The 21460-nt window shown below is 40.1% G+C and overlaps 1 protein-coding gene across 3 annotated transcripts; it reads left to right on the top strand.

Annotated features, from left to right (window-relative positions):
• Positions 1 to 947: 947 nt before the first annotated feature.
• LOC306883767 (UDP-N-acetylglucosamine--peptide N-acetylglucosaminyltransferase 110 kDa subunit) lies at positions 948 to 20998 on the top strand. 3 transcript variants are annotated; one of them, XM_079439238.1, is made up of 22 exons: positions 948 to 1364; positions 3007 to 3157; positions 4324 to 4567; positions 5286 to 5354; positions 8593 to 8709; positions 8789 to 8868; positions 8951 to 9146; positions 9435 to 9575; positions 9696 to 9796; positions 9888 to 10041; positions 10131 to 10232; positions 10316 to 10495; positions 10639 to 10797; positions 10891 to 10980; positions 11079 to 11204; positions 12750 to 12920; positions 13003 to 13119; positions 13210 to 13374; positions 14328 to 14480; positions 15996 to 16248; positions 19845 to 19968; positions 20049 to 20998. In XM_079439238.1, the coding sequence occupies exons 1-22, from the start codon at positions 1328 to 1330 to the stop codon at positions 20227 to 20229; spliced, it is 3111 nt and encodes a 1036-aa protein (XP_079295364.1). In that variant the 5' UTR covers positions 948 to 1327; the 3' UTR covers positions 20230 to 20998. The 3 variants fall into 3 exon arrangements, with proteins under 3 accessions (XP_079295364.1, XP_079295363.1, XP_079295365.1); XM_079439237.1 differs by having other exon boundaries at positions 949 to 1364; positions 2977 to 3157; XM_079439239.1 differs by lacking the exons at positions 948 to 1364; positions 3007 to 3157; positions 4324 to 4567; positions 5286 to 5354 and adding an exon at positions 6714 to 7384.
• The last annotated feature ends 462 nt before the right edge of the window (positions 20999 to 21460 follow it).

The raw sequence follows: 21460 nt of genomic DNA, 5'->3' as shown, positions 1-21460 counted from the left end.
AAGGCTTTTTTAGCTAAATTTCTGGCCATTTCATGTGTCGCACTTTATTAGTGTCTGTGGTGTTATGTTGATAACTTGCAGATCTGAAATATTTTGTATTAATTGCATTTTGTATTAATTGCATTTTAATCCATGTTAACTGCCGTACCAAAAAAAAAAGTCTGAATATCACAGCCAGGGCTTACTGCCTTTCATCATATCACCATATTCACTATTGGAATTGATTTATTTATTTAAAGTACTCTCATCTATTTGCATCTAGCAATTACATAGACCAAACTTTCTTTCAGAGTAGTTTGTTCATATCTCATTCATCTGATTTATATAATATGTTATTCCTAAAACTACAACATTTTTATTATTATTATTTTAGAATTGTATTATTATTTTCTGGCTGTTGACAGTATTTTCTGATTTATGGAGTGTTTAAAGGAGATCCCAAACCCCCTGTAAAACATTTCTCTCTAACATGTTAGTATAATTAAACCATACATTTTGAATTTGGATTTGTTCAATGTTCAGATTGCTGTGTGCAAATGAATGCATATTTAATTAGACAATGCCACATTTGTATATTTAATATAGTATTTCAGAAAACGTACAAAACTATTGTCTTAATGAATGCACTGTAATTAATCAGCTGTGTTGAGAGTATGGTGATGTCTGTGACAGTTCCCGCCTAAACAGCGCGCAGTATTCCTCCGCACCCATGCTAAACTATTTGATCTGTGTAGTGGAACTCGCGCAATGATACAGCATATAAAGAACAGTCTGTTTTCAGATTACGCCATACACAAACAGTTCTTTCTTGGACTTGGAAAACGATTAAACGTCCGTACCTTTTTCTATATCTTATATATACACTAACGCACAATTGTCGAATTGTTTTTCTATGGACCTAATTTTTTAACATTCCTGCGCCTCCTTGTCAAAAAAGAAGTTCCGGTCACATCCGCCATTTCGGTGAAGCTATTGTTAGCTAAAAAGACCGCAGTGGTGAAAGCATCGAATGTAAATTCGTCGATTTTAGTACCAATCTCGATTTAAGGTTTAAGACTTTAAGATATATATTCATAGAGCAAGTAACGTCGAGAAAAACATAATTTAAGGCGTTTTTTGCGCGTAAGATTCCGTGAATGTGTCCGCTTTCTCCTGAAGTGTTAGCTTAGCAGCAGCAAGACCGCTGACTGTTTACCGAAGATTTCTTGCAGTAATATCAGAACCTAGTTTTAAATTAAATACGCTTGAGACCTTTATATTTGACCTCTTCTCTTAAATCGTCACACTGTCCGCCGTTGCACAGGATTCAGTGAAGAGTGAAGGAGAGATGGCGAGCTCGGTGGGGAACGTGGCTGATAGCACAGGTAACCATGGCTCCTCATACAAACTACTCATCTTTGCTCAATGTGTTGTTTATTTGTTACAGGTGTTGTAATACTGGCCTCTTGGCATGCGTGTCATGAGTAAACTCTCAAGTAGTTTTGTTGAAGTGGATTATTTCCAGACACGCAGTTAGCTGCTAATAGCTAACGTTATTTCAGCAACACTAACGTTAGAGAAATTAAAGTAGCATTTTCTTTCCTAATTTTTATAAGATTAGAGCAGCCAACTAACGCTATTAGGATGGTGTCCTTGAGAAAGATGTCCCGCATCCTCGTGTATTGTTGCCTTATGGACGGTCTTTTTGTAATTGTACATATTTTTATAGTCATAACACGTGTCAGTATTTGTGAGCCTGGAGCACAAAAGCAGTCTTAAGTTTCGGGTACATATGTAGCAATAGCCAAAAATACATTGCAAAATGATAAATTTTTCTTTTATGCTAAAAATCATTAGGATATTAAGTAAAGATCATGTTCCATGAAGATATTTAGTAAATTTCTTAGAGTAAATTTCACTTTTGATTAGTAATATGCATTGCGAAGAACTTCATTTGAACAACTTTAAAGGCGATTTTTTTTTTTTTTACACCCTCAGATTCCAGATTTTCAAATAGTACATCCTAACACACCATACATCAATGGAAAGCTTATTTATTCAGCCTTCAGATGATGTATAAATCTGAATTTTGAAAGATTGACTGGTTTTGTGGACCATGTGGTCACATTTAGTATTAACAGTGTGTAGACCAGGATTGTGCTCCATTCATAATTAAGAATAAATTTTATTCAAACTTGAATTTAACATTGAAATGGAATGACATTTTTATAAAGAATGCATTGTGTGATTTGAAGTACTTCATTGTCACTTTGAGAACCTTTAATATGTTGTAATATAGCCTACAACATGTGGGTAATTTCTAGAAACATTAAATGGTGATAATATTGAGTGTTTGATATGGAAAGTTTCTATTGCTGTATATATATATAATTAAGTTTAATTTAATGGGCGATGGTGGGCACCTTATTTCCCAGAAAGCTCTAATTTAAAATGGAGTTAAAAATGCCTAATCGGTCAAATATAGTTTTTTTTACAAAGCTTTTTTTTGGACTAATGAAATTAATCAGTTTCGTGAGCGTGTTGAATTAGTTTTAATTTCAAGCAAGTTGTTCTTCCTGTCACCTAATTTGAACTCGTACTCTTGAATCGAAAGGAAGCTAGTTCCTAAATTCTCTTAACTCTGGAACACGTGTTAATCTGTTCTTTGCACCTTCATATCACATCATACTCATTCATACCAAACCTGGTCTTTGTTTTTTTCTTCCTGATTCATTCCTTTACATTTGAATTTAAGGTTTTTAACTTTTATTTCAATTATTAATTCATTAATGATTTGAAAACATTCACCCCCAGTTTCACAGACAAGGCTTAAGCCTAGTCCCAGACTAAAATGTAAATCTGAGCTAAATATGGTTCCATAAAAACGGCACCACTGTTTTTGTCTCTCTTTATTATATATATATTTTTTTTGTTTTCTCATTTCCATTTCTTCTAACATGTTGTTTTCCCCTCCTTTGGGTTGCGTTGGTGCTTCAGAACCAACCAAACGTATGCTTTCCTTCCAAGGGTTGGCAGAGCTGGCGCACCGTGAATATCAGTCAGGAGATTTTGAGGCGGCTGAACGCCACTGTATGCAGCTGTGGAGACAGGAGCCAGATAATACTGGCGTACTGCTGCTGCTGTCCTCTATCCACTTCCAGTGTCGCAGGCTTGACAGGTGAGAGGGGCACCTTTGCTCGGTCTTCAAGGAGCACAGTCTGTGGGTCTGCTTTGCTGCTTCTCTTTGGGAACAAGGATTGGTGGTGTGGGGTTTGTGAGGCTGTGCTCTCAGTCCTGTCTTAAAGGCACAATATGTACGATTTTTGTGCAAGTGGTTTTTGGATATCTTATTACATTGTTATATATTTCATGCAGTTGTTTCCAAAAATTCCCAAGGATTTGTAAATCCAGAGAAATTCCAGTTTTAAAAATTGGCTTGTCCCTGTTCCTCCATGGTCATGGTTGCTTATCAGTGACGTAATATCCGTGCTATCCTCTGTATAAACTACAAGTATGGACAAAAATACCGCTGCACAGTTAAAGCAAATCCATTACGGCTGAAATGAAAAGTGTTGACTGCAGCGTTAATATCTGCTCAATGTTGCATCATGACTCTTACAGTGTTCTGCATTATAACCAATCACACAAGTCTGTTGAGCTTATGAATGCAACGGCCAATCAGACGCGTTCAGATGAGTCATGCTGAAACGATTTCGTCATTGAGTATGCACCTGCACTGACTAAATTCAGCTCGCGAATTCTCTCATCATAAAAAAGTGCAGATGTAAGTAAGCCATTCGTTCATCAGTGTATAGACATTTTTACTGGTTATAAGGGGAGTTTTTTTGAAAGTGCTGAATCTCGTGCTAGACTGAAATCAGTCATAATGTTCTTTGACAATGTAAATGTTCTTTCCTCGCTTTCTCTGTATAATTTATTCGCTGTTTGAATAACTGGAAGGTACAGGTAATTCATTACCTCATCCGTTAGCATGATTTGTGAATTCTATGCATCTCTTAATAGTGAAAACGACGTCTCCCATCGTTCCACCCATCAAGTTTCGCTTTTGTTATCATTTCAACCTCTAGCGGTGAACTTGCATATTGTGCCTATAATGTATTTGGAGTATAACTTTATATTGTTAATGAAGGTTGTGGCCTTCTGATTAAAATACATTTTGTAGAGTCAACGTGGACACTGTTTACTTGTGTAATCCATGTTCTTAGGTATTCCACAGAAAGTGATCTTTAATTATACAAATTAATTTAACATTTTATGGAAGTTCATTCAGCCCAGTAGAAGTAGAATCTCATTATGGAAATTTTCATTCTCTTAATTCTGCAGGTCTGCCCACTTTAGCACTCTGGCCATCAAACAGAACCCCATGCTGGCTGAGGCCTACTCTAACCTGGGCAATGTTTACAAGGAACGGGGTCAACTTCAGGAGGCTATCGAGCATTACCGCCACGCACTCCGTCTTAAACCAGACTTCATCGATGGATACATCAACCTGGCAGCAGCTTTGGTGGCAGCAGGGGACATGGAGGGAGCAGTTCAAGCATACGTGTCCGCTCTCCAGTACAATCCTGTGAGTTAAGCCTCAAAATGTCTCAGAGAATCACAGTGGTTTCACACCATTTTCTGACACGAGCTCTCTGTCCACTGGTGGGAGTGTGCACGTGTGTGTGTGTGCGCATGCGTGCATGCATCGGGGCAGAACTCCGCCGTGCATGATACAGAGAGTAGAGGAGAATTGTGTAAACGCGTGACCATGTAGAGACAAAAATGACATGCCGTCGTGTAAAATAAGATAAATAACATAATGCTATTTAGTTTGTTTAGAAAAGAACAAGGTAAAGACCTGTTCTTTAGGAAAGGTAACCCTGAAGGACTTCTTTTGTGATCTGGCGCTAAATAGAAAATGGAGGGGGGTGGGCTATTTACAGCCTTTTGATGATGTGCAATATCTCAGTATTTTAATATGTAACCATCATTGTAACCATTGTTTCAAATGCATGTAAGAAGCCTAAACAATGACTTTGACCCCTAAAAAGGATAGTTATCTTGAATATGTATAATAAATAAAGGAAGAACAATATTGGGAAGTTTGCAGGGCTTTGGATCAAATCATTTAAATGGTTTGAACCTTAGTGGCCAGATAAAGGGAGCACTAAAATCATCACTGTGTTCACAATGCTACTTAAGTTTAGTATCTATAACAATTGTAAATATTCTGTATATCACCCAGCCCTAGTGTGTCTTGTGAGTATCAGGTGGTAGTTTATTTCTTCTGTCTTTTGTTACAGGATCTATATTGTGTACGCAGTGACCTGGGTAACCTGCTTAAAGCGCTTGGGCGCCTTGAAGAGGCAAAGGTATGTTTAAACATGTCGGCCCTTGCACGTTTACATAGTGATTTTGGTTTTAAAATCATAGCTGTAGACCATAATCCCCCATCAGACACCTAGCCATTCTTGTACATTGGGAGTGAGTGTTAGGCTTGTTTTTTATTCAATCAGTTCTTGTCAGCGCACTCGAGTGTGCTGCTCATTTTATTTCCCCACGTCAGCACACTTTACCGTCGTACAGGTCTAGCCTGAGCATTCAACTAGAGCAGAGTGTACCTAGAGCCACCAGGTCACCTGCATCTCACCTACCTAGTCAAAAGCAAATTCTCTTTTTTAATTTTTTTTATTTATGTTTATTTATTTTTTAAATTCACCAAGGTTAAGACCCCTTTACCCACTTCTCACTCGTTTTTTGGTTTCTTTTGTTCATTTGGATGGCTAGATTAGAGACACACCCCTTCTGTCCACCCCTTCTTTTTGCCCTCTCTCACTCCAATGCTGCTTTCGGTCAATAAACACTACTGCTTCCTGGCCCGGCCAGCCCCCGCTCGCCCCCACACAAAGGAAGAAAGGCTGGGCTCTTCTGTGTCTCTCACCAAATGGGGGTCCTAAAACACATGCTGCAGTGTGGCATGCTTTTTTCCCTGTAGTCTCTTGGAGGGATATCGCTGGCTCGGTCTTGGAGAAATAAATGGACTGATGAAGATAGTGGTCTTTGCTATGCAAAAAATAAGATGGCTTCTAACCCTAACCATACATTTCGGGGTCATTTGCGTTATTCAAAACAATTGATTCCCTTTAAAAATTGAGTAGTCGTGGCCCTTTGTCTGTCATTTTGGATTTACTTCCCCAGCATTATGAACGCCGCCTTTGTGTGGCCATTTGTGGTTTAAGTGGGTCTTTGGGAGTTTGTCTTGATGTTGTAGAGAGAGTTCTCCTGTTGGTTAGAAGCCCTCTTATTTTGTGCCTTAGGGGGGTGGGGTGGGGAAGAGCATGAGGGGCCGGCGGTCCCCCACCCGCTCGGTCGCTCCTAACCTCCCGCGCGCTCGCTTAGGGCCTGTGGAGTGTGCGCGCGTTGAACTGTCTGCCTGACCCCTCAGTCAAGCCAACAGATGCTTTGTAAGGGCTCCATAGTGCATTCGAGTAGAGCCTGTATCATTTTGGCCTTTTTTTTTTTTTTTTTTTTCAGTTCAACTTCACATCCTCCTATATTTCCGGGTTCGGGAGGGTTAGTGTTTTTCAACACTGTGTCAGCCCTGGGCTGTGCCAGGCAGACAGATCACTTTTTGCACTCCACTGCACGCGTCAGATACCATGATAGAGAGAGAATTATACTCGCGCAACACAAGCGATGACCTCTTTATTTCAGAGCTGTGGAGGCTTCTAGATGATTATGAAGTCTTTAAACCCCAGATTTTTTCCCATATCCATTGGCAGGAGTCAAGAAGGCAGGACAGGATAAAGCAAAAAAAGGTATTAAACCATGTAAGCGGAACAAAAGAATCATCGATTACATTTCTTCCCCCTTGTATGTTATGATTATTAATATTCCCAGAGCAATGTTATCAGTTCGTTTGGGTAAGATCAAGCCAGTTGGCCTCCCTCCTTTACCTGTATTTTGAAAATGTGACACGGTAATGAAAAGTTTGAACCTGTGTGTAAATCTCATCTCGAAGCCTTTCTTCTCTCTCGACCATTTGCGAACATATTTCTGAAAATGTCAAATCCTTTCCATTGCATGGGTTTAAACTGATGTTAGGTCATTTTATATTTCTTTCCCTTTTTTTTTTTTTGTTGGTTTTTTTACTTGTTTTGCTTTGTCAATACAAGTTTTGATGTCCATATGAAATGTCTTGATTGCAAACTTTTACTAACGCTCTTGTTTTCTTATTTTGTCTCTTTTGGTTTTTCCACGACTGATATTGTTATTTAGAAGGTTTCAGGTGGGTGACACTATTCCTGCGTAGGTGCGGTCCGGTGGACAGGAACACTAGGGCAGCATCAGTCTTCTCCTCTTCCAGCTGCGGCCGCCCCCCCAGACAAAGTCCAAAAATATGGTAACGGGTTTGTAACAAAACAGAAAGAAAAACACCTTAGTCCAATGAGTTCTTCTGTCTTGTGGCTTCCTTTGAAGAACAAAAAAGCAAGAGAAAAAAAACCCTATTAAATTAAAGCACAAGAAAAACGTAATGCCCAGGTAAATTAAAAAGTGAAATGGATTCAATGCTGTAAGCAAACGAAAGCACAGTAAGAACCCTCTAACTCTTACTTGTTGATTATTTTTTCCTGTTCATTTGGATTGTGATTTATTTTTTCTTCTTTATTTGGAGTTGCAGCGTTCTGCTGAGCAGATGATGCGCTGTGAGTCTGCAGCGGCGCAAGGGCTGCGCAAGCGACAAAACCTCTACCAAAAGACGCGCGCACCGTACTCCCCCCTCCCCTTGACCCCCAGCTGGCAGGTTGCAGACCTGCATGCCCTCCCTGCTAGCATGGCACCCAGTGGCTGTGCAGCCTTAAATGTGACACCATTGGCAATGACCATAACATAGTATGACTACTTAATGTATTACTCTCCAACAGTTAACCCTTAAAGTTCTGATTGGATTTGGCCATGGGTACTCACTCAATTTGAAGGCCCCAAAGAGTAGAGGGTTTCATAGTTTTGTGTGCCAGTCTGGTGAGGAGTTAAATCGCTCCAGGTCTGCTGTCTGCACCTTGAGCTGGCGTTGGCGCAGGCGAATACAGGCGCTAGCGGGAACGGCGCAAGCGGCGACCACGGTGTGGGTTGCGTGCGTGGCTTTTTGCGCTCGCATTACAGGGACCTCCACCTGCACGCCGCACTTGCATTTAAGGTTGTGAATTTTCCTGAGATTACTGTGCAATGTCAATGATCTAAAGCTGACTTGGTACTCGTTCGTTTTTTAGTTTTAAGTGCAACATTTTAGTTGTAAAGTTTTTTTGAAACCGCATAACTGAAGAATGTAAGTCGGAGTATAGGTGTTGGTTGGATTTGCGCAGCGTAGGAAAAGTGTGAAGCTTAGCGCGGCAGAATTTCGCGCACGCGAGCCCATGCTGTAGGCTCACTTTTTGCATTTTGTGAGAATAGAGACTAACACTTTTTCTGTCTGCCCTTTTTGTTCTTTCTTCCTTTTTTATTTGATTTTTTTTGTTTCTTTACTTTTACAATCCCTCCTCTGTCTGCTCTGTTCTTCTCTCTACCTCCTCTTCCTCCTATTTTTTTTCTTTTACTGTTAACCTGTTGAAGGCTTGTTACCTGAAGGCAATTGAAACCCAGCCAAACTTTGCCGTGGCCTGGAGTAACCTGGGCTGCGTGTTCAATGCCCAGGGGGAGATCTGGCTGGCCATACATCATTTTGAGAAGGTTGGTTGCAGATGACAGTCTCACTTTGGACAGTGATGATAAATGAATGAATATAATGGGCTGTTCTTTGGCTTTACAGGCAGTGACTCTGGACCCAAACTTTTTGGATGCTTACATCAACTTGGGCAATGTTCTGAAAGAGGCTCGTATCTTTGACAGGTAAACGGTTACTTCCTCTGCCATTACATTTTGACTCAAAGCTTTTTCCGCCAATCTGATACATGTCGTTTTCCCCTTACAGAGCTGTTGCTGGTTATCTGCGTGCCCTCAGCCTGAGCCCTAACCATGCTGTTGTCCATGGAAACCTGGCGTGTGTGTACTATGAGCAGGGTTTGATCGACCTGGCCGTTGATACTTACCGTCGTGCCATTGAGCTGCAGCCACACTTTCCTGATGCATACTGCAATCTCGCTAATGCACTGAAGGAGAAAGGCAATGTAAGAACCTACATTTATGTTTTTGAATAATTCCATCACGCCTCCCTGCTGTCTACACTCATGTTTCATCCCATTCAAGTGTCAGTGTTGTGCTGATTTGTAAGGCACAGCTCAAACAAGCAGATTTCTGTTGTCAGAAGGGAATCTGTGAGACCAATTCTCCCTCACATAAAATTCCCAACCGCATAGATTCCTATAGAAATGGCTCAAGTTTGCCTGCTAAAATTCACAGGACAATCTTCAGAATCAAGAGATGTATTGTCTGCTAACTTGCACGTTTCCTTTTAGGTTTCTGAAGCTGAAGAGTGTTACAACACTGCGCTGCGTCTGTGCCCGGCTCACGCCGACTCGCTTAACAATCTGGCCAACATCAAGCGTGAGCAAGGCAACATTGAGGAAGCTGTACAGCTCTACAGGAAAGCACTGGAGGTGAGGGGACCAGTGAAGTCCTCTAAAATGCATATTCGTTATTATACCTGTTTTTTTGTTTTTTTACCTGTTAAGTGATGTTTTCATATGTATTAAATTTTGTTTTTATTTCTTGGAAAGGTGTTCCCTGAATTTGCAGCTGCCCATTCAAACCTGGCCAGTGTCCTGCAGCAGCAGGGGAAACTTCAGGAGGCTCTCATGCACTATAAGGAGGCAATCAGGCATGTTCTTGTTTTTAGCTACATTCTAAAGTCGTTTTGTATTGATGTCTTTCAAAGTCTCACTGTCTGTCTGTTTTCAACCACTGAGCAGAATCAGCCCCACTTTTGCTGATGCTTACTCTAACATGGGCAACACTCTGAAAGAGATGCAGGATGTTCAGGGGGCGCTACAGTGCTACACTCGAGCCATTCAGATCAACCCCGCTTTTGCAGATGCTCACAGTAATTTGGCTTCAATACACAAGGTATGAATCTAGAAACCTGGAGAATTAATTTCCTTTCAATGGTTTTCAGTGTTAATTTGGATTCATATTACATCCTTCTCCCTCTGAAGGATTCTGGGAACATTCCTGAAGCGATTGCATCGTACCGCACTGCACTGAAGCTCAAGCCAGACTTCCCTGATGCTTATTGTAACCTGGCTCACTGTCTGCAGGTATGTAGGAGTCTTAAGTGCATGTTGTCACTGTGCACACTGGTGGGAATCTTTGTGACGGCGTATTGTGCTCTGGTCCTCAGATTGTATGTGACTGGACCGATTACGATGAGCGCATGAAGAAGCTGGTGACCATTGTGGCTGATCAACTGGAGAAGAACCGTCTGCCATCTGTGCATCCCCATCACAGCATGCTCTACCCCCTCTCGCACGGTTTCCGCAAGGCAATTGCAGAGAGACATGGCAACTTGTGTCTGGATAAGGTATGTATATTACGTTAAACATATTTACACAGGCTCATTCTGCTCTGTTCTGCTGCATTTTTTTTATTTGGTTTTGGTGTAAAAGTAGCTCCTATAGTCATTCCCTGTATAAGCGTCAGTGTAATACTTTGCTTGTTCTATAGATCAATGCTCTTCATAAACCTGCCTATGAGCATCCAAAGGACTTAAAGGCCAGTGGAGGCCGTTTGCGTGTGGGTTACGTTAGCTCTGATTTTGGCAACCATCCCACTTCCCACCTGATGCAGTCCATCCCTGGCATGCACAACTCTGAGAAGTTCGAGGTGATGAGTTTGTAATGCAGTAGTGCTATATAGATCATTCTGTTGAGCACATTGTGGTGAGCTGGTGGTCTCATACTGTTATATTTTTCACAGGTGTTTTGCTATGCTCTCAGCCCCGATGACAGCACCAACTTCAGAGTTAAAGTCATCGCAGAGGCTCATCACTTCATTGACCTCTCACAGGTGAGTATGTGTACATATCACAGGCTGATTTAGGCATGTCATTTTCTTTCTCCATTCAGGGGTCTGTTTTGATTTCATCATGTGTCCTGTGTTCATAGATCCCCTGTAACGGAAAGGCAGCAGACAGGATCCATCAAGATGGAGTCCACATCCTGGTCAACATGAATGGTTATACTAAAGGAGCACGCAATGAGCTTTTCGCGTTGCATCCTGCACCCATTCAGGTAGGCATTCGTCCAGCTTAAAGAATGTTATCGGCATTAAAATGTTAATTTCATGTTATATAGTTGGGTGTGTGATTTAAAACAAGCGTAGACTTGCATTGAAGCAGAGAAGTGGGCCATGTTATGGAACTTAAGTTCAGGAAACCCATAGTGATAATTTATTCTTATGTAAATCTGAATTTTCAGCATCATTCCTCCAGTCTTCAGTGTCACATGATCCTTCAGAAATCATTCTAATATACTGATCTGCTGCTCAAGAAACTATTATTATTATACTGTGTTATGTAGATGTTATGGTACTATTGTTACTGGTCACTAATAAGTTTTATTAGTTAACTGCATTAGTATGTTAATTTCAGCATTTACTAATGCATTATTAAAATCACAAGTTGTGTTTAACATTAGTTAATGCACTGTGAACTAACATGAACAAACAATGAAAGACTGTATTTTTCTTAACTAACATTAAAAAAGATTAATAAACACTGTTATAAATGTATTGTTCATTGTTCATGTTGGTTAAAACAGTAATGCTAACAAATGACACCTCATTGTAAAGTGTTGTTGTTATTATTAACAGCATTTATTTGAAAGAAATATTTGGTAACAAGTTAGGGCTGTCAATGTCTAAAAAAACTAAATTAGAATGTTGTGTTTAAATATTATCAATATTCGAATCATTCAAATTTAAAATGAATCATTTCAGTTATAAAAAAAGCTTTTGGCCTCTCTCCTGAGGCCACAAGAAGGCGCATCGAGCAAAATATTACTAATGCACGTTTATTCAAAGCATAAGATAACATGACTGTCTGTGGAAAAAGTGCATAATGTTTAAAATAATGTTTATAAACCAATTATAATTGTTGCCGAAACAACTATAAACAAAATGGCATCATGTATGTGTATGCATAGTTTAATACAAAAGGCCGAAAGCCAATCACACAGTACTTTTTTCATTTAATAACATGAGATGCAGTGGGATGGGGGAAAAACCCGCCATAAAGTCTGTTTTTTTTTTTTTTTTTAAAGTTGAACTTGCATTAATTTGACATGGTTTTCTAAACATGCTGCTCTTTGTGCGAAATGCGACTGCAGCGGTGATAGATGTCCCTCTAGAAAATGCACAAAATATGCGTTCTGTGTGAACCGCTTGGTTTCAGTTTTGACGTTCATTGGTCTCTTTTTCTGCAATATTTTAATGAGCAATGCAGCAGCGCCGCATCTAGTGGCTTCACCTGGATAGGCTAACAAAAACATTATAATGCAATGACACTTACATCGTCATGGCATCTCGTGTGCCACTGATAAGGCTGCCTGACGCACACCTAAAATTCAAATGCAGATTTTTTTTTTAATTCAGCGAATATTTGAAATTCTATTTTTTTTGGACAGATGTAACCTTTTTTTTTTTTTTACTTGCTGAATAAAATTAGTAATTTCTTAAATTATATTACTGAAACCCAACTTTTAAATGGCAGCATATACTTCAGATGATAATATAAAGATTTAGTTGAATAATAAGTTACTTTTTCCAATCTACCCTAGGCCATGTGGCTTGGATACCCAGGTACCAGTGGAGCTCCGTTCATGGACTACATTATCACTGATAAGGAGACGTCTCCTTTTGAGGTTGCAGAGCAGTACTCTGAGAAAATGGCCTATATGCCGAACACTTTCTTCATTGGAGACCATGCCAATATGTTCCCTCACCTCAAGGTAAGATTCAGCCTCTAATCACTTTAAAAAAAAAAAAAGTATTACAGAGAAGGAGGCTCATGTGTTTCTTTTTACCCAATAGAAAAAAGCGGTGATAGACTTCAAGTCAAATGGCCATATTTTTGACAATCGCATTGTACTGAATGGCATCGATCTGAAAGCCTTCCTGGAAAGCCTGCCGGATATCAAAATTGTGAAGGTTAGTGAAGAAATCACTGCTTTAGTGCATTCCATAACCCTGTTAAACGGACATGCTAATGTTTCTTTCTCATTATTCTCCTACCTTCAGATGGAATGTGATGGTCAAGAGTCCACTGACAGCAATGGTGCCCTCTCCATGCCTGTCATCCCTATGAACACAGCCGCTGAGGCCATCATTAACATGATCAACCAGGGCCAGATCCAGGTCACCATCAACGGCTTTACGGTCAGCAACGGCCTGGCCACCACTCAGGTACGGCCCATCGTAGGCCCTCAGTGTTGATCTCATCACTGGGCTTCACTTGGCTGATTTCACTGCAATTTCAGTAACTTTACTGCTTTGAAAATCGTGTTTTCCCTGGCTGTGGGGTCTTGGCATGCTCTCACACTGGGATTTAGTCCCGTCCATCATTCTTAGCATGACAGATCGGTGGATAGTTGACCACATTCACATGCACATCATTTTTCTGGTGAAGCCTTCATTCTGAGAAAGAGGGTTACATGCACACTGTTTTCCAATTCTTTTAATTTTGTTTGGACGAGTGCATATAAATGAATATTCCATTGAATATGTGTATAAGTGTTTGTTAACTGGAATATTAGGTTAAAGTGTTTACATGAATCACACTCGCAATATCAGGTTCTGATTAATGATCAAATTCTGAATTTTGTCTCCTGTGGTCAATGACGCCTCTGTCATGCCCAAATCGACAATGTGTAATTCTTTATGGAGATTTAGTGGTGTGAAGGTGTTTTTATCAGAACGTGGCTGTATTTGCTCCTGTGCCACTTGTATTTGCACATGAGAGACTTAATTTCTCTCAGATTGATGGTGAAATGATCTCAGTATTCTCCTTTGATCATCTTGAAAGTCTGGCAAAAAGACAATTTCATAGTAGGCAGAGAGCCAGTGTATTACCACATGTTGTTTTTCAGATTTTTACAGTGGAGGAGGTTATAGTATCTGGGACTGTAGCCTTGCAGGTATGGCACACATAAGCTGGCTGAGAATAGCATGCTCTGAGACAGGATGTGCAATAGCCATTTTTCCCTACACTTGGGCCTTCACACCACTGCTGTAGGTGGCATAAACATGGTGGTGGAGTTGAAAGGCTTCTTGGGATGGGCGACCCAGTTATAGGGCACATGCTCGTCTTTTCAGTACCTAAACTGATAACTCATCTGTTTTTTAATCTTTCTGTTTAGATTAACAACAAAGCAGCAACAGGAGAAGAAGTTCCCAGAACAATCGTGGTGACCACCCGCTCGCAATATGGCCTCCCTGAAGACGCTATTGTCTATTGCAACTTCAACCAGCTCTATAAAATTGACCCTCCCACCCTGCAAATGTGGGCCAATGTAAGATTTAAATAGAAAAATTCACTACTGGCAAGATACAATACAATGGAAGCATGTTTTGAAATCAGAGACTTTTGTTGAATTCAACACCCATAAGGTTCTTGCACACTGCACTTTTGCTGACAAACATATGGTGATATCTGGGTCCAGGTTACACAGAGAAAGAGTACATGTACGTTTACATATACTACTAACATTATAACAATACAAAGCTGGTTAAAAATAAGCAAACTCGGGCTTTAAAGGGAGTGGTCAACCAAATAAGAAAGCTGTCATTTACTCATCCTCGTGTTGTTCCAAACCTGTATGAATTTCTTTCTTCTGGTGAACACACAAAGATTTTGAAGAATGTTTCTGGTAACCAAACAGTTGCTGGTCCCCATTGACTTCTATAATATGAAAAAAAAAGTAATACTGTGGAAGTTGCAAAGTAGATTTAAAAGCTGCTTTTGAATCACCGTCAGACCAAACAGTTCTCACTACATGCCGTGCTGAACCAATCTCAAATGGAAATATGACCAAACCGTTCCTTACCTTACCATTCTTAGGCCCTGTTTACACTAGTGTGTTTTTGTTTTAAAACAGCGTTTTAGAATGAAAACGATCCCGGTTTACACTGGTGTTTCCACTGCGTTTCAGAAACGATCTCCATTTACACTACACAGCCGAAAACGCATGTCACGTGACCATTCATGCAGGTACAACCATAGATATGAATCGGTAGATCCCTGTTATTTAGATGGAGCGGTTGAATGGGGAATCTACCCATACCTATCTATGGGTACAATAATGATCATGATGTTATTGTTTACACCAGGGCTGTCCAAATTCGGTCCTGGAGGGCCGTGTCCTGCAGAGTTTAGCTCCAACCCTAATTAAACACACCTGAAGCAGCTAATCAAGCTCTTACTAGGCATACTAGAAGCTTCCATGCAAGTGTGTTGAGGCAAGTTGGAGCTAAACTCTGCAGGACACGGCCCTCCAGGACCGAGTTTGGACAGCCCTGGTTTACACGGTCGTCAAGGATACGCAGTGCGAATCTGGGCAGCCATGCCATTGTTTTCAGAAGTCTCCGTTTTGGTCCGTTTACACTGAAACGCAACCCTGGCGTTTTCAAAATAAAACAGGGTCTGCAGCATTTTCAAATGTCTCTGTTTTCAACCTCGAAAACTCGAGTAGTGTAAACGATAGGCGTAACAGTAGCAAAAGTTATGTGTTTTAAAACGAAGTGTAAACGGGGCCTTAGAGCTGTTCAGTTTCACAAAATATCTCTCAAAATGAACACAATGAAATATTGAATCATTTTTGTTTTATTTACACTTAAAATAAGGCGAGCAGCTGTAGTTACGTACACATCACAGGGAGTTCTGTAAATGATTTTTAGTAATGACTCAAATTGTTGAAGTAAATCAAAGTCATCGATTTTTTTGAATCGGCTCATTGAAAGCAACAGCATGTTCTCATTGTGAAACTGATTGTCTGGCAGCTCTGCTCATGGTGTTCTCTGTTATGTAGATCCTGAAGCGTGTGCCCAACAGTGTGCTCTGGCTGCTGCGCTTCCCAGCCGTGGGTGAGCCCAATATCCAACAGTACGCTCAGAACCTGGGCCTGCCTGTCTCTCGCATCATCTTCTCCCCCGTGGCTCCCAAAGAGGAGCATGTGCGACGTGGACAGCTGGCTGATGTGTGCCTGGACACGCCGCTCTGTAACGGACACACCACAGGCATGGATGTGCTGTGGGCTGGTACCCCCATGGTTACTATGCCAGGTAATACAAGCTAGGAGCACACGCTAAACATGGTCAAAAATATTCACAGGCATCAGCTAGCAGTGCTGGGTAGATTACTAAATTGTAGTCTGTTACTGATTCCAAATTGCTTTATGAAAATTGTAGGGAGTCAAGTCACCTTCATTTATATAGTGCTTTTAACAATACAGATTGTGTCAAAGCAGCTTAACGGTATTCAATAGGAATAGTTTGTAATGAAAAATGACAACAGTAAACACTTCATTTTCAGTTAAAGTCAGTAATGTAATCATTACATTACACATTTTAGGTAATATAATCAGACTATTTTTAAATACTTTTAGATTACTTTTGACCTACCTTGTTTATCACATTGATTTAAATATAATCTTACTGCTATAAAAGAAAAAAATACGTTCTTTATAAACAACACAAAGTGCATTAAACAGTCAAAATTTCCCAGTTTAATGAAGGCTGATAAAGTAAAATAAAAATATATATTTTAAAATAACAACAATACACTCACTAAAAAATATTCAATATTTGTTTGCTTGTCACTTGACCACTAACCAAAGTCAGAGAACCTTGAACATGCAAATTAGTTACTTAATTATTAACTTATTACCTTAAAATCTCAGGGGGTACATTAAGTAAATGTATCAAGTGACCAAAAAATCTTTTGTCTCTGTCTGTTGTGTATACACAATAGGGCTTTTCAGACTGTGCTTAACCCCGGGTTATCCTCGTTTTAAACACCGCTTTTAACCCCAGGTAAAGACACGTTTCACACCTGTAATTTGAAAGCGGTGTTAGCACCGCATTTTACCCGGGGTTATGAAACTCTGCTCCGGAGTTTGAGTGTGAAACGGAGCGGTGTTTGCTTGTTGTTGCTGGACGCTTGGCAACAGACAGCCAATCAGAAATTGAGCAGCGAGGCTCATGTCACTTCAGTAACAGGAAACGTGCGTCGTGTAAACTGCAGCCGGTGAGAAGAAATCTCAAAGACTGAGAGCATGTGAACTGGAGTGAATAGGAGACGGTATTATTCTTATGCTACTGTACAAGTCAACACTAACGTTAGTCTCTCCACACTTAAAATAAATTCAAAGAAATATTCACATACTTTGCTCCTTGTTTTCTTTTTTGTCTTTGTTTACTTGCCTTTGTGCGTCATGAGGCCGTTCACATGTCACGCCTAAAAACGCGTTTAAAACGCTAAGTGCGCCGCTTTCTCCTTCTTTCCAAAGCGCTCTGTAGCTTGCGCTCCCATGGCATCTGGCGTTGCTTAGCAACCATGACCCGCGCTCCTCATGAAGACGCAGAAGTTTCAGCAAAGGATAAAGGATTTCCAGCACTGAATCGCTTGCAGTAGCTCTGCTACTAAATTTATTTAACAATGGCTATCCCTGCCTGTACAGCTATGATCAGCTGTTCCTCAGTCTTCGCTGATCTAAAGACATAAGCGTTTTTAATAACTGGCAAGATGCGGGAAAAGCCGTGTAAACAGGTTGCCTGCTGTTCGTCCAATCAGTGACGGTGACACAGCAAATATGCAAATAAGAACGTTAACCCGGGGTTTAGGAATGTACAGTGTGAGATGTCTGTTAATGAATAACCCCCGGTATAGTATGAGCAGTGTGAAACGCAATTACACATTCAGTTTATCCGGGGTTTAGGGTGGACTCGGGATTTAACCATTTTCAAGTGCGAAAAGCCCTAATGTGGATAAGATGCGGCAGGTATACTACAGTAGTCCTGGATTAACGATATTGATTTGAATTGATCTTCATTTTGATGAAATTAGATCTTTTAGACTTGTGATCTTTCCATAGCCTTTCAGTTGTAGTGTGGCTAACTCTAAACTTTTGAGTTTTGGTTTTTGGCTAAATGAAATATTAGTTTCAGTAAAAACTGATGTTGGTGCATCACTGGTATCGACCTATTTCGTATTAGTGTGAATTGTAAGCATAAGTATAGGCCTTTATCACAGTCCGCGTGTCGTCATATCCGGCTCAGATTACTAGAGTAAAGGAATTTCCATCTGCTTAATGGACAGATGCCAGTTTTGTGAAGAAAATTAAACCCAATTTAGTTTAGTTGAACATTGACACAATAAACGTCAATGTTAAAACTGCGTATTTATACTGATTCCAGACCATGAATCATGTCATCCTTCGTTTTAATGTGTAACATTAGCCTGAGCGACGCAGCGCTGCCAGTCAGATTAATGAAGAGCACGCAGCTTACTGCAAGAGGACTTATTTAATTGAATTTTTAACAGTATTTTGTTTATTTTTGAATTATATTTATTGTGATTAACCTCCCGCTCTTGTTCACAGTATAATGATATTCAATCGTTGCACGCAAGCACGGAGAATAACTCTATTATCAAACTTAATTTTAATTATCGTCTATGGGCTGGAAATATTTCTTTCTTTTCAATTATAGAGGATTGCATCAAAGTCAGCGTGTGAAAAAATGTGAGCATTGTTTAATACGACAAGTTTGCCCTAAACCTTTAATTGAATCCTCCTATACAGCCTTTAGACATAATGTTTTAAGATTTGGTTAATTCTAATGCTTATTAATGTGATATGATGTTTGTATAGTTTTCTAACAGTTCTGTGATGAAATAAGGTGATCAGACAGTGAAGAACTGCCTATACACATTCAGTATGGCTCGCACGCTCCTGTTTAAGTCACGAAATACGCATCGGGCTATAGTGACAGCATTCCTTCGTTTCATAATGCTCAGTTAATTGTTGTAAACTAAGATTGGTGTCTTTAGAAGACGTATATGTGCTGAATCCTACATAAATAATCCACAAGAACGCCGTGTTATGGGCACAGCCATTGATAGTGGCTGCAGAGGAAGTTAATTTACGCTACTATTTGAATCTTCCACTTTTCGAAAGCGGACGTGTGATAAAGGCCTTTTGGTATCGCTCATTAGTGGTTTGTTCAGATGCTTGACACGCATGCACTAGAAAATTGCATCCTTATTCAGTGTTTGCACTATTTATCTCCAGAAGTTATGACCAATGAAATTGTCTTTTTGTATTTTATTTTTTTTTTACTGAATATTAATAGACCTTTTTCACATTCGCGGGTTTCTCAGCAGCGGAAGTCGTTATAGGTGGGTTAACTTTGAGAGCAGTGAATGGGAGAGTTTTCACAGCTTTCGGAAAAAATTAAGAGACTGATAACGGCAGTCAGAAGACAGAACAATGTCAAATTTACCATCCCTCCCAGAGACGCTGCATTAGAAACACCCTCGCATTAGTGTTAACTAGTTTTTCTTTTTTTGTAGTTTCATGTAAAGGTGATATAATACAAAGTATAATGTTAGAAATGTACATATATTTAACAAATCTAAATCCAAAAAACTTTTGAGGGTTTATGATGCTGATGACCGTTGAAACGCGTCATCACAGTCTTGTGAAAAAAAAACAAACTTCTTTACAATCTCCAAAATAAAAGTTGGTTCTAACTGTAAGAAACAATAATACATTTTATTTGTGAGGAATAGCTTGCCATTTTTCATTCATGATCATAATTTAACTTGCCTGGGGAAAAAAAAAAGATAAAAAACCCTGAGGTCTTGATGTTTTGTGTAGGAGAGACACTGGCTTCACGCGTCGCTGCCTCTCAGCTCACCTGTCTTGGCTGCCTTGAGCTCATCGCCCAGAGCCGTCAGGAGTATGAAGAGGTTGCTGTGAAGCTTGGCACTGATATGGAATTGTAAGTTCCTTTACTTAATTTCCACTTTCAAAACAAATGTTTAAGATCCTTAAAACACATTCTCCCTTCGTTCCGCTCAGCCTGAAGAAGGTCCGCTCCCGCGTGTGGAAGCAGCGCATCTGCAGCCCGCTCTTCAACACCAAACAGTACACCATGGAACTGGAGAGACTCTACCTGCAGATGTGGGAGCATTACGCCACTGGAGGCAAACCTGACCACCTGGTCAAAATGCAGTCTCTGGAGGGCAGCGAGAGCTCCTAAGCTAAGCTTGTCCCTGCATGTCCCCCGTCCCCCAGTATGTGACAGTCACAGAGACTCTATGGAGCCCACAGGTGAGCACCGTGACTACGATCCCAGCCAGCTTTTGTTTCCACGAGCCAGAGTGGACAGCAGGATTCACAAAGCTGCTCCACTGAGACTCCTCCCTCTTTCCCATAGTCTGACTAAATTGATGTTGGTTGGTTCCACTTTGGTTTTGTTTGTTTCTCTGCTTCTTAAGGACTTTTCTGTAACTGAAGTGGACTTTATGAAAAAAGCGGGGTCTGAAATGGGAAGGGGCAGTCTTACAATAATTCAGAAAATATAAACGTAATCATCACAGATAGGCGCTTTTTTTTAGTTAGGTTATGTGCTGCTTGACCTATTTTAGCTTTCTGTCATCATGACTTTGATCTGAGTGACGGATGCATACCTCGGATCACCGATCTTTTTGCCAACATGTTCGTATGCTATCGATAGGGAATATGTCCTCTTTTACAAAACATGCAACACGCTAAACAGAGGAGTGTCTTATTACACACTGGCAGAAGGCCTGCAGACTGCTCAAGTACTGACTCCTGATTTTTCTTTATTTTTTATGATTTTACCAGGAAAGGTCTAGGTAAGTATGTTCTAAGCTGTTTTGGTTTTGTTCACTGTCTTAAATCATTTTATTTATGCACTGTCAGTGTCAATTCTGCAAGGCTCTTTACATAAACTGAAATAAAGAGATGTGGCAAACCTTGAAGAGAGTTGCACATACTTGGCTGCATTTTTTGTTGTTTTCATTTATTCTTCTATTCCTTTTAGGAGCTAACACATACTGGTTATTGTGATCTGTACTGCTGTTACTTTGTGCAGGGTGTCTTGTTGCTGACTGAACTGTGATGTGCACCCACTGTAAATTTAATCGCCGTATTCAGTTCAATAAAGAGATGCTAAAAAATTCATTTGTGCTATTTTTGAAAATGATGCATGTCATCCAGTGTGCACAGTATCACTGATCATAATGGGCTCTTTTCACATCACATGCATTTCAGTGTAGATTGGGTGTAAAATTGTATTTTTTAAATCCAATGTTATGCAAGTGATTGATTGAGATGTAATGGGGGAGACTGGGACTAAATATCTCACAGGGCTAGTTTTCACAGATGAGGTTATCTAATAAAGACTTTCGAGCCAAGGGTCCAATTACCAAAATATTTTTTTCTATAGCAGTGTTTTTAGAGGTTGA

The sequence above is a fragment of the Barbus barbus genome (genome assembly GCF_936440315.1).
Source record: "Barbus barbus genome assembly, chromosome: 17".
NCBI lineage: Eukaryota > Metazoa > Chordata > Actinopteri > Cypriniformes > Cyprinidae > Barbus > Barbus barbus.
The sequence above is the reverse complement of the archived record's forward strand: the minus strand, read 5'-3'. Positions and strand labels throughout refer to the sequence as shown.

Bases quoted from the DNA above. Each gene is read 5' to 3' on its own strand.
- LOC306883767 (XM_079439237.1), top strand. From the start codon at position 1,328: ATGGCGAGCTCGGTGGGGAACGTGGCTGATAGCACAG. The intron at 1,365-2,976 runs GTAACCATGGCT...TTGGTGCTTCAG, and splicing joins GAACGTGGCTGATAGCACAG to AACCAACCAAACGTATGCTT. The intron at 5,355-8,592 runs GTATGTTTAAAC...AACCTGTTGAAG, and splicing joins GGCGCCTTGAAGAGGCAAAG to GCTTGTTACCTGAAGGCAAT.